This window comes from Schistocerca cancellata, chromosome 2, assembly GCF_023864275.1.
Source record: "Schistocerca cancellata isolate TAMUIC-IGC-003103 chromosome 2, iqSchCanc2.1, whole genome shotgun sequence".
Lineage (NCBI taxonomy): Eukaryota > Metazoa > Arthropoda > Insecta > Orthoptera > Acrididae > Schistocerca > Schistocerca cancellata.
The window spans coordinates 588,074,885-588,093,036 of NC_064627.1; the positions used below are offsets into that span (position 1 = coordinate 588,074,885).

At 40.2% G+C, this 18,152-nt stretch overlaps 1 protein-coding gene across 1 annotated transcript in view; it reads right to left on the minus strand.

Moving 5' to 3' along the window:
• LOC126162209 (neutral alpha-glucosidase AB) overlaps positions 1-18,152 on the minus strand; it is a 133,285-nt gene that overhangs the window by 30,520 nt on the left and 84,613 nt on the right. The window contains exon 12 of the mRNA XM_049918553.1: positions 2,846-3,095. Coding sequence (XP_049774510.1) covers positions 2,846-3,095 — 250 coding nt within the window. The remainder of the gene's footprint in view (positions 1-2,845; positions 3,096-18,152) is intronic.

The window sequence follows — 18,152 nt, forward strand, 5'->3', positions numbered from 1 at the left end:
CTTTTCACAAACTAAAAAGATGCATTGCTCAGTGATCGCTGCTTAGATCACTTTGATTCTCACAAACCAGTTGCGTTACACGTTGACGCTTCAGGGTGTATACGCGGACAAGGAAAAAAAATCCCGGGTTTTTCCCAGATTTCCAGGTTAAAAAAAACACTTTCTCCTGGGTGAAAAAATGCTTTTTCCATGTTAAGTGACAATATACTTTCCCTTGGGATCATATAACTTATCACTCCTTTGAATGGTTAAGGTTTTACACACCGGCGTAGAACCTCCTGCCACTTTAGGAAACGAACCCCAGAAGAAAAAATGTGTTTTGGAAAGATCTTTGATGTGCAGCAACACGTACGCTGCATATTTTTGTATTACGAAAATATATAGTCAAGTTCCATCAAACACAGAACGTTAGTTTCCAAAGTATTGAAATTGTGATCGCAAAGCATTTTTGTAAGCCAATCATAGCTCATGTCACGTGATCTCGCCAGCCGATGATAGCAGATATTCATCGCTTTTACATGGGGCTCCCAAAACTGGATTTTGTAAACTGGTCTCCCAGTACCGCTCCTGGGTGGTCCTGTAAACATTTCAAAATCCGTTCTGGAATTCTGCTTCTGGTTGCCGGTTTTCCAATCCCACAATCAATTTTCGCTCCCATGTAAACACAACCTCTTTTGAAATGTGCTTGGGCTATCAGGTTTTGTCTTATTTTTAAAAAATTTCGGGTAATGTGGACAGAGTAGCTTTTTGTACAGTGAATGATAAGTAGGAATGTTAGACTAACTATTTACAACTAGTCTAGTTGAAGTGAAATAGCGATTGTGCTGACTAAATCAGAAACTGTGACAGCTGTTTTCCAGGTGCTGTAGTTAACCACGCTGACGAATCCACTTCACACCTTAAAGTGTAAACATGACAGTGAAAAACAGTTTCCGAAATTCAGTTTTCGTCTTTCAGAAGATGTGTCGCATGCAAACGTAATGATTCAGAGCATAGGACACGTGATCTAGTCAGCCTATAGCAACATCACTGTTAAGTAGCGCGAACACACAAATAGGTAAAGTTAATGGTTTAAATTAATGTACACAGTGTAGCTACAAGAAAAGCTAAGCTTTCACATGTAACATTTGTCTTTTTTGTGTGTGTTACACTTCGATACATGACACAAATGTATCAATAAAATTTAAAGTAATGACGTAAATGTCTGGTCTTCTGGGTTCGAAATTCTTCTAAGTGGCTGGCCCTCAAAGGGTTAAGCTTTAAATTAAAATCAAATGCCCTGTGATTTACGAAATTCAAAGCACAGTCGCACAATTGACATAACTCATATTGTGTACAGTATATTTTGGTTTGAAAGTAACGCTTTTCAAATGACCAATTGCAATATTTTCCCGCAACCTGTCAGAATTCGTTTCAGCAGTTGTCAGAAAGCACCAGAAAATAGTGTTACTATGCATGCACAGCTACGATGATGTTGGCAGCCTGTATGTGTGTACATATAAGGTGTTTAAGAGATCTTACATTATGTGATAAATGAAACAGGACGTCAAAGGATACTTCGAGTATCTAACTAAAACGAATAATTTGACTTTAAGAGAACATTTGTCTGTCCAGATTCACAGAGAAGTAGGCCCCAAGGTGATATTCAACTTTTCAGTGTGGTTTTCGGAATGCAAATTTTCTTGGAGTACCAGTACTGTATTATCTCATGTTTAGTTCTTTATTATGACACAATGCCATAAATCCCCAAAGATAACAACGTGCACTTGAAATTCCGCACACAGCTGACACTATGTTGACTGCCTCTGTGGGAAAGATTAATTAAATCCAACTTTTATAGTAAATCGACAAGAATAACTTAGTTGTTCGGCAAGGTAATTAATAACCAACTGCCAAAATCCTAGAAATAAAATAAAATCAGAAAACAAACTAATAACATATTTTCGCCTCCCATAATTATGTGAATATTTTAATTCTCTTTATAGCTCCCGGCCACAGAAATCCGTTTTGTTCTTGAGAGCTGTAAACCAAGAGGAAACAGCAAAATCACTAAACGTAAACACTGTTCACATGGAGACTACCCCTCATCCCACTACAACTCAAGACTGCTCTGCGTATGTGCAAATCTGGCAGCTTGGGTGCGCTAGAAAAATGTTTCCGGGTAGCATCTGGCTGCTTGCTGCTATTGCTGATACAGCTCATGTCTAGTTACCTTGATACAGCTAACAGCTGCATTTGAAGCAGCCAGAAGCGGGAGAAGGTACTGCTCATACGCGACTTAACTGCGCATGCACAGAAGCCCGCTGGCAACTGCTCAAACGAACCTAATGCTAAATGTTGTGACGTAACGCCCATCAGAAGCAGTTTGTTGCTATGAAGTATTGCGTACTCTTTGTCCTAAAGCTGTTGGCAGACACTTGTGTGTGCACTGTGTTTTGTTGCTGTAAATGGCACATTTCCTTTCCAACTTAAGTTTTATCTATTTTTTTCCTCATTTATGTTCTATTGCTGCAGTATTATATTGCAGTAATGAGCTAAATCAAAATTCTTTGTTAGAGTATCAGTTCTTACCGGAAAAAACTACAAAAATTTAACTGAAAACTAAGACAATGAAAAATTCCAGAATACTTAAAAATTCCCAGGTTTTTCCTGGTTTTCTCCCGGATGAAAAAATTCCCAGGTTTTTCCCAGATTGCCTTAGAGAGTCTAATGTTTTATGGTAAAATATTTGGCGTTATGACAGTTTTATGAAACCATTTTCAAGAATGGTTACATATGAACAACACAAGCTACCATATATTTTCAAAATTCTATTAATCAAATAGAAAATTGAACTGAATCTCACCTAGAAGATATTCATCGTCTACAGAAAAGACAGCTGTTTCAGATGGAAATTCCAGCCACAATGGCCACATGACTGGTAACCCTGAAATTTCATGTTCAAAAAACAAGGTGTAAATGTATGGAAGCAATGCATAGCGTTTGTTTAAAGCTTCCCTAATGTGGTGCAGTGCTGCATCATCAAACAGCCATGGCTCTCGACGCTTTGTATCAATATGAGAGTGGGAGCGAAAAAATGGTTGAAATGCACCAGCCTGCAACATCAATAAAACAGGTACTTAGCTAATAATACAGCAAAAACACAAAGACCTTAAGCATGTTTATACAAACTTCTAATTACAAATTATTATATTAAAAATACATGGCACATTAACAGCTTCGCATTCTAGTTAATTCTGCAAACAATCTTTGAAATACAGGGTGACTCAAAAGAACGGGAAATTTTAGAATGTGTTGTGGCAACACTGCGAGGCAGATGGCACTGAATGATACATTAGACTGCTGCTTGCATGGGCTTGCCATTCCGTGAACAGTAAACAAGGAGCAATGGAATGGTGTACAGCATGCTTTTGTGGTAAAAGGTTATTTCAAGAATGGAAGTGTAAGGGCCACACATCGACAATTTCAGCATCATTTCAACATCTGATGGCATAGTCTTGTTCCCTCAGCACATGCAATCAACACATGGGTCACCAATTTTGAAGCAACAGGTTCTGCATTGACGTAGCAATCTGCAGGGAGACCCCGTACTGCTCATACAAGAGACAATATCAAGGCTGTGCGAACTGCTTTCATAAGAAGTCCACAGCACTCTGTTCAAAGTCATGAAGTTTCTGTACAGTTGCATCAATCAAGTGTTCAACGAATAATGAAAGTGGATCCAAAGTTCCATTTGTATAAGTTGTAGATCATTCAGCAACTTCTAGCGATATGCTAATGCAGAGACGATATGCTGAAAGCATGTTAGCAAAAGTGCAAAACCAGAACAGTTTCATCAACAACCTGTGGATGTCAGATGAAGCTGCTTCTGCTTCTGCTTCCTAAGTAGACAGAACCCACATCAGCTACACAAGTGTCAGTTGTGCAACCACTGTAATGTCTGTTCATTATATTGCCATTATGGAAAGTTTTGTTGCACATGAATTGACTCATTTTCCTGCCAACAGTTGGTTTCAACATGAAGGAGCAACGGCACAGATACTGATGGGAGCTGTGGAACGACTGTTTGGTAACTGTGTGATATTAAGGCACAGTAACATTGCACGTTCCCCAAGATCGTCTGACTTGACGGGGGCCACCGTAAGAGTGCAGTTTATCGTACTTGAGCTCCCATGACCGAAGAACATAAAATGAAGAATACGAGAAGAAATTTCCTGGATTCCTACTAAAATGTCAAGTTGAGCCATGCATAACACTCCTATCAAGCTGCAGGGACGTGAGCACTGAGGAGGAGCTCATCAATCAGATGTGATACTCAGGAAATAAAAACGCTTGTGACATTAAATAATGACATATTATATATTGATATAAATAAATATGAGTATAGTAATTCTCCTCATCCATTAACCTTCATTACAAAATTCCCTGTTCTTTTGAGTCGTCCTGTATATTTCTTCTTCTTTTGACATGCTTGGTGTAGTTAATACATAACAAGATCATTTTACTTTTCATTTAACAATACCCTCACACAGAAGCTATTTCTTTAATGATAGGATTACACTGTTTCTGACAAGGCAGTAATTTATATAAGAATTATCTAGTAATTCAACTGTGAGGAGGATCAGCATATGCTCGAAATACAAATGTACATTGTTTGTTCCTGTTGAGTAACTGGATAATTCCTTTTCACAAATGGCGAGTATAATTAAAGTATAGATATAAACTGGAATATATTATAAAAATATATGGTCAAATAATTCATACAAAATCCACTGCTGCATCCTCACTCTTTAGTTTCTAGTGCAATATATCATGTACAATGCGTCAAAATTATTCACTTTCTTATAATACACTACTGGGAGAAAAAAAAAGAAAAATGAAAGCGTACACCTGGAAAGACTTATGTCGATTGTGATCCACTGATGGCATATGTACTGATAGTGGTTTCAACATCGTCCGCCATCAGAGTGTATAGTCGCACAGCCAACAGCGCACGATCTGTGTCTACCCTTTAAGTGGAAATGCTCACAGCCAGAAGGCTCAGCGTGGTGCAAACATATGAAGCAAGCAGGTAACCATGCCACGGTGATGCTGCACACATTCTTCCAACAGCCATCTGAATGAGTTTGAAAGGGGTAAAATTGTTTCCTTTCAAGTGGTAGGGTGGTCCTTTCTAAGAATTACTAAACAAGTTAGATGTGCTGCATAAGTTATGCAATGATGCTGGTATCACTGGTTACACGATCATCATCATACCTGTAGAGGTTCTGGATGTCCATGCAGCACAGACACCTGCCAGGATTGTCATATTGTAAGGGCAGCAGTGGCAGATCATTCAGCCACCGCAGCAGAGATAAGGATCACTGAAGATGGAATGGCATGTCATGGTCTTCAGCAATGACAGCAAATTCTGCCTGTATGCAAGAGATTCTCATTTGCATGTACGACTTAGACCTCTTGAGCGCTGCCTCATAGAGTGCATTTGTCCAAGAATCACCGGCCCCATCTCAGCCCTTATGATCTGGGGTGCAATAAGCTACAGCTCACATTCACCTTTCGTGTTTCTGGAGAGGACGTTAGCCAGCGCTCAGTATGTGCAGAATGTTATCAGACGTGTTCTTTTGCTGTTTTCGCAAGAGGAAGGTGCTATGTTGTTCCAATGGGATAATGCTCACTCATACACTGCCTGTGAAAATGCGCTCTGCAAGATGTGCAGAAACTTCCCTAGCCAGCACAATCTCTGGACTTGTTTTCAGCCGGGCATGTGTGGGATATGATGGGACAAGAAGTGACTTGTGCAGCTCGTCAACCAACAACTATTACAGAACTACACAAACAGGTCAAGCAGGCATGGCATAATTATTCCAGGACAGTATTCCACATCTGTAAAATTGATTGGGTGCCAGGGTTAGCATTTGTGTTGCCACCCATGAAGGCTATACCCTGTACTAATAAGGGTGTTTCAGCATGGGTTGATACCTAATACTCAAGTACCACTTGTGCTATTTATCCGTAATCCATATGCGTTGTTGCAACAATAAATCTTGAATAACCTGGAAACCTCTGAAAGTGTGCATTAATTTTTTTTCCAGAAATGTAGTTAAACATCACTGTTAATGAGCCAGTAAATCTGTTTAAATGTGATTTTATGTGCAATGCAGCAAAAATACAAATATTTTACTGTATCCTATTTATAAAGTCAATTATGGTATAGGAACTTAAGAGCTCACTTAACATATTTCTTTAGTGGAAGAGCAGTTTTATCTGGTTTGATTGCAAATACAAGTATTAAACAAAATTCAGTGGGACACATACATACTGCACTTAAGTTTCCTTAAAGGCCGGGATATTTTCTGATAATCTGCTTAAGACACACAAGTAATGTCAGTTACTTTCTGGTAGTTGATGGGAAGATACTTTTTGCAGTTAATGAGAGGTGCTACAACAGGTGATGCTTTTTAAAGCCAAGACTGGGAGCAGAGCAATGTCAGTTTGTATGACCACAAAAAAAGTGGGCTGCAGTAAAATATTTGCAATGATCTGTACATATACTGGCTGCTGTGTGTGTGCGTGTGGGGGGTATAAATCTGGATAGACAGATGGGAATTTGAACATTAGTTCTCCAAAACACGAGTCCAGTGTCTCTTAACTACTTCACTTTTCATGTAGAACTTAGTGGACTGAAATTTGTGGTGCTTTCCAGCAGCCTGTGGCCAACCACTTATCACTTACTTTCATTCACTGTGAATTTACTGAAGTCAGGAGTGTTATATTCAGAGACTTCATTAATGGGACTCTCGATCAACTGACAAATTATCTTTATTTTGATAATTTTTTTTTCTAAAAACGCAATTCAGCTGCTCTCCCCTACTCTTCTTTCTCGTTCATAGTCCTTTCAATGCTATGATTGCTGTGTGGTGAAATTTAATTTTACTGGTACAATCTTAACTTAGTTGCATGAAATTCTCACTATCTGAATATAGTCGTATATTGGATTTATATAGTCACAATGAGACATAACGGCTGGCCAGTACCTACCTTCATGAAATGAAATTCTAAATAGTACCAATGCAGCCACACAAAAGCAGAAAAAACTATTAGAGCTTTAAGAACTGTTGGCTTATTCCTCAATGAGGAAAATGGGATGGGTTGGGGAAGGTTAGAAACGAGGGGCAGGTCACTCAGACCCCAAGCTGAGCAGCACCCTCCTACTGCAAATATGATCAGAGACAAAGATGAAGCAGGAAGCATCAGAGAAAGTAGGAGGTCCAAGATAGTAAGGTAGGTAGTTTAGTGCCATCTTCAGTCCAAAGACGATTGAAGGAAGGGAGGGGGGGAGGAGGGGGGGAAGGGGGGAGGGGGGGAGGGAGGGAGGGAGGGAGGGAGGGAGGGAGGGAGGGAGGGAGGGAGGGTGTAAAAGGTAACAGCTTTTTCAAGCAATTTTTTTCTGTATTTCTTCACTGTGATATAATAAGGAAATGAAACTGTTTCAAAAAGGTCTGAAGCACAACTTAAATACATGAATAGATTAAACATCATAGCTGAATCAAAAAAGAATCCTTATACACAAAGTAGCAAGAAAACAAGCAGGCTAAACATTGGTCTAACAAGAGAGCTTGTATCCAAAGAAGTCAAAAACATAATATCACAAATGAAACAAAATACTGTAAACCTGTGTACAGAGTCCACAACTCACAAAACTCAAAAGGAAACTGTAGGAATACAACATCAACGAATAAAAGCGAAAAAGGAAACACAGCAGTACTCTTGAACAAAGAGCTGCGCATTAATAAGACATGAGTGTTAATCACAAAAATCAAAATAACAAAGCCAAAATTAGATCCACTGAAAAGTTGCCAGACAAGGTTGAAAATACACAGACCCACATTAGAAGATAAAGAAAACAAATAGGTTACAAACAAGACCCAGTGCATCCTCCCCCTGATACTAACTTAAGTTACAGAAGGAGAACCTCAGTCAGAGTTACCATGAGCTACCAGAACGTTCTCACCAAGTTACTTGCAAGACACATTGAAAATGTCATAACACTATAAATTACAAGTGTATAGAATTACAAGAAACACCATACAATTGGTTTAATACATAAAATACACACAGATTCCAGACCCCCCCCCCCCAAATCATCTTATGTAAGGAATGTGTATTCTAATGTACCAATAACAGAAACAACAAATCTGGTAGAACAAAATCTTAAAACACACGGAACATGTCCACATGAATGGGTCAAAGAAGACAAGTTGTTAACTGTTGATAACAGAGCAGAACTATTTCCAGTTTCTATTTCAATTTGCAAAGTGAGTATTTACCAATGGGATTACCAGTGTCCAGAACATAGCAACGATATTTAAGAACCATAGAAAACATGTCATATTTGACAAAATAGCATCAGATTTATACATCATCATGAACTGGATTATCAATGTAGGAAAAGATAGATTGCTACTTATCATAAAGAAGACATGTTAAGTTCCAGACAGGTACAATTAAATGACACTTAAATAAGTTTTCTCCACAGCCTTCGTCAGCAAAAGAGAAACACACACCATCCATATACACAAACAAGCACACCTCATGCACACATGACTGCCAACTCCCCTGGCAGAATGCAACTATAATATGAGATGCAAGCAGCAATCTGGAGGAAGGGGGAAGGGCAAAGAATAGGAGAGACGAAAGCTATTAGAATGTCAACGAGTGGAGTGTGGAGTGGTGTGGAGTGGAGTGGAGTGGAGGGAGGGAGCCAGAAAGGAGAGGAGCTTTTACTGTTTGAAATGAATTAGATATGCATAGATGACATTCTATGAGGTGTGAATGGAAAGGTTTAGAATGGGCTTGTAATTGTACAATGGTGGTACTTACATGCTACTGTGATGCATCTTCTTCAAAATAGTCCCCTTCTGACTGAACACACCGACTCCAATGGTGTTTCCACTTATGGAAACATTCCTGGAAATTTTTTTCCTGAAGTATGTTAAGGATGCTCTCCGTATTTGCCTGGATGTCTTCAATCGAGTCAAATCCCTTCCCTTGCAGGGAAAATTGCAGTTTAGGAAACAGGCCGAAGTCCGCAGGGGGCCAATCAGGAGAACATGGCAGTTGTGGAAGCACAGGAATGTTGAATTTGGTCAAAAATTCAACAATGGAGAGGGCATGATGAGCCGGAGCATTGTCATGGTGTAGCACCAGACTCCTGTCTTTCCACAATGCAGGCTTTTTCTACCACACCTTTTCGCGCAAATGCTCAAGGGCACATTTATAGTATTCCTGTTTAATTATCTGTCCTCCAGGGGTAAATTCATGAGCACAATACTGGTAGAATTGAAAAAAATCACCAACATTGTCTTCACCTTCGACCAACTTTGCCATGCTTTTTTTCAGTCGTGGTGAGTCTAAAGTCTTCCACTGAGACTGCACTTTGGTTTCAGGATCGCACCTGTAAGTCTCAGAAGCTGATTTCCCAATTTTAAAACAAAATTTCACACAAACTCGTTGCTCCGTTTTTACATCAATTTTCACACAGACGAAATCTGGCAACAAGCCCTAACAGACCCACACTCAACGAACTAAATAAAGGAAATGCAGTTTCCTGTCAGAGGGCGTTCAAGGACAAGGCAATAACTCACTCCCCACCCTCTGTGTACCTGCCCGCCAAACCAGTACGCAGTAGCAGATCCATTCTTAAAACTTTCCAATCACATCTCGTATGCCTCACAGATGAACCAGAAAGCTAAATTGAGCAGTTAAACAGTCACAAATCTAATCCATGATAAGATGAAGTTTTGCAATGGAGAAAGAACAAAACAGACAAGATTTCTTAGATATTAGCATAAAGACTTAGAACAACCAGCACATGTGCAACAACTGATAATTAATACACCAAACATCAAATCACGCAAACTTAAACAAGCAGCACTTCGAAACATACTCCTCAGGCAAACACAACACTACTAGACAAATACAACAAAGAACCAACCGTACCATAGTAAAAACAGCAACCAACAATCGATACTAATAAAATATAGTAACAATGCTGACCAACAAAATTAAGAAACTAAAATCAATAAACACCTTAGAATGAAATTTTCACTCTGTCGTCAAGTGTGCACCGACATGAAACTTACTGGCAGATTAAAACTGTGTGCTGGACTGAGACGTGAACTCAGGAACCTTTCACAGGCAACTGCTCTACCAAGTGAGCTACGTAAGCATGACTCACGACCTGTCCTTACAGCTTCCGGAAACATCCCCCAGGCACTAGCTAAGCCATGTCTCTGGAATGTCCCTTCTTTCAGGAATCTAGTCTTGCAAGTTTCGCAGGAGAGCTTCTGTAAGATTTAGAAAAGGAACTGGCAGAAGTAAAGCTGTGAGGACTTGTCATGAGTTATGCTTGGGTAGCTCAGTCAGTAGGGTATTCGCCAGTGAACAGAGTTCTTCACAAATGAATGTAAAAGACAACAAGAGCAAACGACAGTGAAAGAGACGAAGAAAATAAAAGATGGTATACAATGACATAAAACCATAAACATATGAAAAAGTATCTCACATTTTCAGAAAACAAGACTTGAAAATAAGATCACAGACAAAATATTACTCATTCCATTCAAAAAGCACACTGGTCACTTTAGAGCTCTTTACAGGTAGAGGATGTCTATCTGACACTAGGCAGCCATATGAGCCTCCAGCTGCTGTAAGTTACAGCAGTGAAATGGTGTGAATGTGCCACTTGGTTGTATGGAATCAGTGCAGTACGATAAGTGGGTATGAAGATATGACACAATGGCAAAACGAAGCTACCATGTTTGCAAGCACTCATGATCACATGATGAACACAGTTGTCCAATCTGTTGGAACATCAACATGACTGTCCAGTGTACCTACAGAAATAATGTTCCACTGCCAACAACTCACTGTCAGCGTAAGAACACTGTTTGTAAAAAGAACCAACTAACAGGGAGTAGAGGAGAGAGTCACTTAGAGTCAATGTCAACCTGTTTCAAAACTGAGAAGAATTGCTGCAGTCAGTGAATAGATGTCCATCCAAACCAGTTTCCGAGAGAACACTGCAAAGAGAACTGCCTGCAATGAACATCTGGAGTCAGGTTTCCTAGCAAATTGCGGTTACTGAGAGTGGTATATCAGCTGCATATCTTCAGCTGGATACACAACACAGGAACTGGACAATAGCTGATTTGAGCATGTAGTGATCTGGCAAGTAAAAATTTTGTCTCTCACCAAATGATGGTGAACTCAGTGTCTTGCAACAGCCCAGTGAGATGTTTAACTCGTCATGTGTGGAGCATGTAGATGAAGCAAGAGGTGGTTAAGACGTTTAGGGAATATTTCTTGTTCCATGACTTGGCCTTCTCATTCATGTTACTATGAACATAAACCAGAATGTTCATTTCAACATCCTCTGTGAGCAGGTTTTGCACTTTCTTCTACATTTACATGATGAATACGCTGTGGGCACTCATCTTCCAAGACGACAACAGCCATGTTCACAGGGGTTCATGCATATATTCCTGTTTTGACCAATATTCAGGAACCTACAAGGGTGATTCCAAAAGAAAGGTCTCCATTTTTTTTAAAAAATATAAAGAAACATTTATTCACAATAAATCGTACATAGTTTTCGAGCTTGAGTATTTTTCCACTTTTCCACATAACTGTCATTTCAACTGATGAATTTCTGGAAACACTGTAGCAGCTTTTGTATGCCCATGTCATACCAGCCTGCTGCCGTGCTACTGAATAAGCATCGGACCTCTCATCTTTCACCTCACTGTTGTCACTGAAATGCCTTCCAGCAAAGTGTTTTTTTAACTTGGGAAACAAGTGGTGATCACTGGGCTCTAAGTCTGGACTATAGTGTGCATAAGTGATGATGTCCCATACAAACTGTTGCAGAAGATGCACAGTTTGAAAGGTGATGTGGGGGCAAGCATGGAGAAGGCTTATGCCATCGCTCAACATTCCTCTTCTTCAGTTCTGAATCACCCACCTGAGTATTTTAATGTCCGACAGTATCTGTTGGCATTTATTGTTGTGCCAGGGCACATGAAGACAATCAACAATATCACATTTTCATCCCAAAACATGGCTCCCAGACTTTACTGGCAGACTATTCTTTTGAATTTTGCGGCTTGGGCGAATCTGATTCCATCACACATGTGATTGTTGTTTGGTCTCAGGTGCGAAATGGAAAGCCCAAGTTTCATCACTCACGACTACTGAATCCAAAAGGTTGTCCTTTTCATCTGCATAGTGTTGAAGAAATTGGCGGGAAGTTTCAACGCTTAGCCATTTGTGGTCTTCTGTCAGCTTTCTTGTGAACCATCTTGTGCACACCTTTTGAAATTTCAACACTTCAATGTCCAGTGAATGGTGCTTCGAAAAACCTAAGGAACAACATTACAGAGCTCATCAAAAATAATCTGCCACTTTTGAGGCACAATTTGTTCAAGCTTTGTGATTGTATCTTCCGAGTCTCCCACTAACTTTCCTCAATATGAATTTCAGTATGACCATTCACAAGCTCTCTACACCCCTTGCGGATGTTTTTGACATCCATGCGTGACTCTCCCTCCCCCCATGAACCACCTTGCCATTGGTGGGGAGGCTTGTGTGCCTCAGTGATACAGATAGCCGTGCCTTAGGTGCAACCACAACGGAGGGGTATCTGTTGAGAGGCTAGACAAATGTGTGTTTCCTGAAGAAGAGGGGCAGTAGCCTTTTCAGTAGTTGCAGGGGCAACAGTCTGGGTGTTTGGTTGAATTGGCCTTGTAACATTAACCAAAATGGACTTCTTGTGCTGGTACTGCGAATGGCTGAAAACAAGAGGAAACTAAAGCCGTAATTTTTCCCCAGGGTATGCACTTTTACTGTATGGTTAAATGGTGATGGCACACTCTTGGATAAAATATTCCAGAGGTAAAATAGTTCCCCTTTCGGATCTCCGAGCGGGGACTACTCAGGAGAACATCATTATCAACAGGAAGAAAACTGGCATTCTACGGATCAGAGTGTGGAATGTCAGATCACTTAATTGGGCATGCAGGAAAAATGGAAATTGATAGGTTAAAGTTATATATAGCGGGAATTAGTGAAGTTCAGTGGCAGGAGGAACAAGACTTCTGGTTAGGTGAATATAGGATTACAAATACAAAATCAAATAGAGGTAATACAGGAGTAGGTTTAATAATGAATAAAAAAAATAGGAGTGCAGGTAAGCTACTATGAACAGCATAGTGAATCCATTATTGTAGCCAAGAGAGACACAAAGCCCATGCCTACCACAATAGTACAAGTTTATATACCAACCAGCTCCGCAGATGATGAAGAGATTGAAGAAATGTATGATGCAATAAAAGAAATTACTTGGATAGGGAAGGGAGATGAAAATTTAAGTCATGGGGGACTGGAATTCGATAATAGGAAAAGGAAGAGAAGGAAAAGTAGTAGGTGAATATGGAATGGGGATAAGGCATGAAACAGGAAGCCGCCTGGTAGAATTTTGCACAGTACATAACTTAATCATAGCTAACACTTGGTTTAAGAATCATGAATGAAGGTCGTATATGCGGAAGAGGCCTAGAGACACTGGAAGGTTTCATATACATTATATAATGGTAAGACAGAGATTTAGAAACCAGGTTTTAAATTGTAAGACATACAGTAATACAGCATGAGAAGAATGGGTAGCTTTGAGAGATGAAATAGTGAAGGCGCAGAGGATCAAGTAGGTAAAAAGATGAGGGTTAGTAGGAATCCTTGGGTAACAGAAGATATACTGAATTAAACTGATGAAAGGAGAAAATATGAAAATGCAGCAAATGAAGGAGCTGAGAAGAAATACAAGCACCTCAAAAATGAGATCGACAGAAAGTGCAAAATGGCTGAGCAGGGATGGCTAGAGGACAAATGTACTGATGTAGAGGCATATGTCACTAGGGGAAAGATAGATACTGCCTAGAGGAAAATTAAAGAGGCCTTTGGATAAAAGAGAACCACCAGTATGAATATCAAGAGCTCAATGGAAAACCAATTCTAAGCGAAGAAGGGAAAGCAGAAAGGTGGAAGGAGTATACAGAGTGTCTATACAATGGCGATGTACTTGAGGGCAACATTATGGAAATGGAAGAGGATACAGATGAAGATGAAATGGAAGATATGATACTGCATGAAGAATTTGACAGAGCATTGAAAGACCTAAGTTAAAGTAAGACCCTGGGAGTAGACAACATTCCATTAGAACTACTGATAACTTTGGGAGAGCCAGCCATGACAAAACTATACTACATCTACATCTACATCTACATTTATACTCCGCAAGCCACCCAACGGTGTGTGGCGGAGGGCACTTTACATGCCACTGTCATTACCTCCCTTTCCTGTTCCAGTCGCGTATGGTTCGCGGGAAGAACGACTGTCTGAAAGCCTCTCTGCGCGCTCTAATCTCTCTAATTTTACATTCGTGATCTCCTCGGGAGGTATAAGTAGGGGGAAGCAATATATTCGATACCTCATCCAGAAACGCACCCTCTCGAAACCTGGCGAGCAAGCTACACCGCGAAGCAGAGCGCCTCTCTTGCAGAGTCTGCCACTTGAGTTTGTTAAACATCTCCGTAACGCTATCACGGTTACCAAATAACCCTGTGACGAAACGTGCCGCTCTTCTTTGAATCTTCTCTATCTCCTCCGTCAACCCGACCTGGTACGGATCCCACACTGATGAGCAATACTCAAGTATAGGTCGAACGAGTGTTTTGTAAGCCACCTCCTTTGTTGATGGACTACATTTTCTAAGTACTCTCCCAATGAATCTCAACCTGGTACCCGCCTTACCAACAATTAATTTTATATGATCATTCCACTTCAAATCGTTCCGCACGCATACTCCCAGATATTTTACAGAAGTAACTGCTACCAGTGTTTGTTCCGCTATCATATAATCATACAATAAAGGATCCTTCTTTCTATGTATTCGCAATACATTACATTTGTCTATGTTAAGGGTCAGTTGCCACTCCCTGCACCAAGTGCCTATCCGCTGCAGATCTTCCTGCATTTCGCTACAATTTTCTAATACTGCAACTTCTCTGTATACTACAGCATCATCCGCGAAAAGCCGCATGGAACTTCCGACACTATCTACTAGGTCATTTATATATATTGTGAAAAGCAATGGTCCCATAACACTCCCCTGTGGCACACCAGAAGTTACTTTAACATCTGTAGACGTCTCTCCGTTGATAACAACATGCTGCGTTCTGTTTGCTAAAAACTCTTCAATCCAGCCACACAGCTGGTCTGATATTCCGTAGGCTCTTACTTTGTTTATCAGGCGACAGTGCGGAACCGTATCGAACGCCTTCCGGAAGTCAAGAAAAATAGCATCTACCTGGGAGCCTGTATCTAATATTTTCTGGGTCTCATGAACAAATAAAGCGAGTTGGGTCTCACACGATCGCTGTTTCCGGAATCCATGTTGATTCCTACATAGTAGATTCTGAGTTTCCAAAAACGACATGATATTCGAGCAAAAAACATGTTCCAAAATTCTACAACAGATCGACGTCAGAGATATAGGTCTATAGTTTTGCGCATCTGCTCGACGACCCTTCTTGAAGACTGGGACTACCTGTGCTCTTTTCCAATCATTTGGAACCTTCCGTTCCTCTAGAGACTTGCGGTACACGGCTGTTAGAAGGGGGGCAAGTTCTTTCGCGTACTCTGTGTAGAATCGAATTGGTATCCCGTCAGGTCCAGTGGACTTTCCTCTGTTGAGTGATTCCAGTTGCTTTTCTATTCCTTGGACACTTATTTCGATGTCAGCCATTTTTTCGTTTGTGCGAGGATTTAGAGAAGGAACTGCAGTGCGGTCTTCCTCTGTGAAACAGCTTTGGAAAAAGGTGTTTAGTATTTCAGCTTTACGCTTGTCATCCCCTGTTTCAATGCCATCATCATCCCGGAGTGTCTGGATATGCTGTTTCGAGCCACTTACTGATTTAACGTAAGACCAGAACTTCCTAGGATTTTCTGTCAAGTCGGTACATAGAATTTTACTTTCGAATTCACCGAACGCTTCACGCATAGCCCTCCTTACGCTAACTTTGACATCGTTTAGCTTCTGTTTGTCTGAGAGGTTTTGGCTGCGTTTAAACTTGCAGTGAAGCTCTCTTTGCTTTCGCAGTAGTTTCCTAACTTTGTTGTTGTACCACGGTGGGTTTTTCCCGTCCCTCACAGTTTTACTCGGCACGTACCTGTCTAAAACGCATTTTACGATTGCCTTGAACTTTTTCCATAAACACTCAACATTGTCAGTGTCGGAACAGAAATTTTCGTTTTGATCTGTTAGGTAGTCTGAAATCTGCCTTCTATTACTCTTGCTAAACAGATAAACCTTCCGCCCTTTTTTTATATTCCTATTAACTTCCAAATTCAGTGATGCTGCAACGGCCTTATGATCACTGATTCCCTGTTCTGCACTTACAGAGTCGAAAAGTTCGGGTCTGTTTGTTACCAGTAGGTCCAAGATGTTATCTCCACGAGTCGGTTCTCTGTTTAATTGCTCGAGGTAATTTTCGGATAGTGCACTCAGTATAATGTCACTCGATGCTCTGTCCCTACCACCCGTCCTAAACATCTGAGTGTCCCAGTCTATATCTGGTAAATTGAAATCTCCACCTAAGACTATAACATGCTGAGAAAATTTATGTGAAATGTATTCCAAATTTTCTCTCAGTTGTTCTGCCACTAATGCTGCTGAGTCGGGGGGTCGGTAAAAGGAGCCAATTATTAACCTAGCTCGGTTGTTGAGTGTAACCTCCACCCATAATAATTCACAGGAAATATCCACTTCTACTTCACTACAGGATAAACTACTACTAACAGCGACGAACACTCCACCACCGGTTGCATGCAATCTATCCTTTCTAAACACCGTCTGTACCTTTGTAAAAATTTCGGCAGAATATACTATCTGCTGACCAATATGTATGAGACAGGTTAAATAACCTCAGACTGCAAGTAGAATATAATAATTCCAATCCCAAAGAAAGCAAGTGTTGACAGATGTGAAAATTACCTAACTTTCAGTTTAATAATTCATGGCTGTAAAATACCAACACGCATACTTTACAGACGAATGGAAAAACTAGTATAAGCCAACTTCGGGGAAGATCAGTTTCAATTCTGTAGAAATGTTGGAACACACAAGGCAATACTGACCCTACAACTTCTCATAGAACATAGATTAAGGAAAGGCAAACCTATGTTTCTAGCATTTGTAGACTTAGAGAAAGCTTTTGACAATGTTGACTGGAATACTCTTTATCAAAATTTGAAGGTAGCAGGGGTCAAACACAAGGAACAGAAGGCTATTTACAATTTGTGCAGAAACTAGATGGCAGCTATAACAGTCAAGGGGCATGAAAGGGAAGCAGTCGTTGGGAAGGGAGTGAGACAGGGTTGTAGCCTATCCCCGATGTTATCTAATCTGTATATAGAGCAAGCAGTTAAGGAAACAAAAGAAAAATTTGGAGTAGGAATTAAAATCCATGGAGAAGAAATAAAAACTTTGAGGTTTGCCAATGACTTTGTAATTCTGTAAGAGACAGCAAAGGACTTAGAAGAGCAGTTGAGGGAACATCAACAAAAGCAAAACAAAAATAATGGAATGCAGTTAAATTAAATGAGGTGATGCTGAGGGAATTAGATTAGGAAATGAGACACTTAAAGCAGTAGATAGGTTTTGCTATTTGGGGAACAAAGTAACTGATGATGTCGATGTAGAGAGGATATAAATGGCAATGGCAATGAAAGCATTTCTGAAGAATAAAAATTTGTTAACATCAAGTATAGGTTTAAGTGTCAGGAAGTTCTTTCTGAAAGTATTGGTATGGAGTGTAACCATGTATATAAGTGAAAGACGGATGATAAATAGTTTAGACAAGAGGAGAATAGAAGCTTTAGAAATGTTGTGTTGCAGAAGAATGTTGAAGATTAGATGGGTCGATCCTGTAGCTAATGAGGAGGTACTGAAGAGGAATTTGGGGCACAATCTGGCTAAAAGAAGGGATCGCTTGGTAGGAGGCATGAAGAGATAACCAATTTAGTACTGGAGGGAAGTG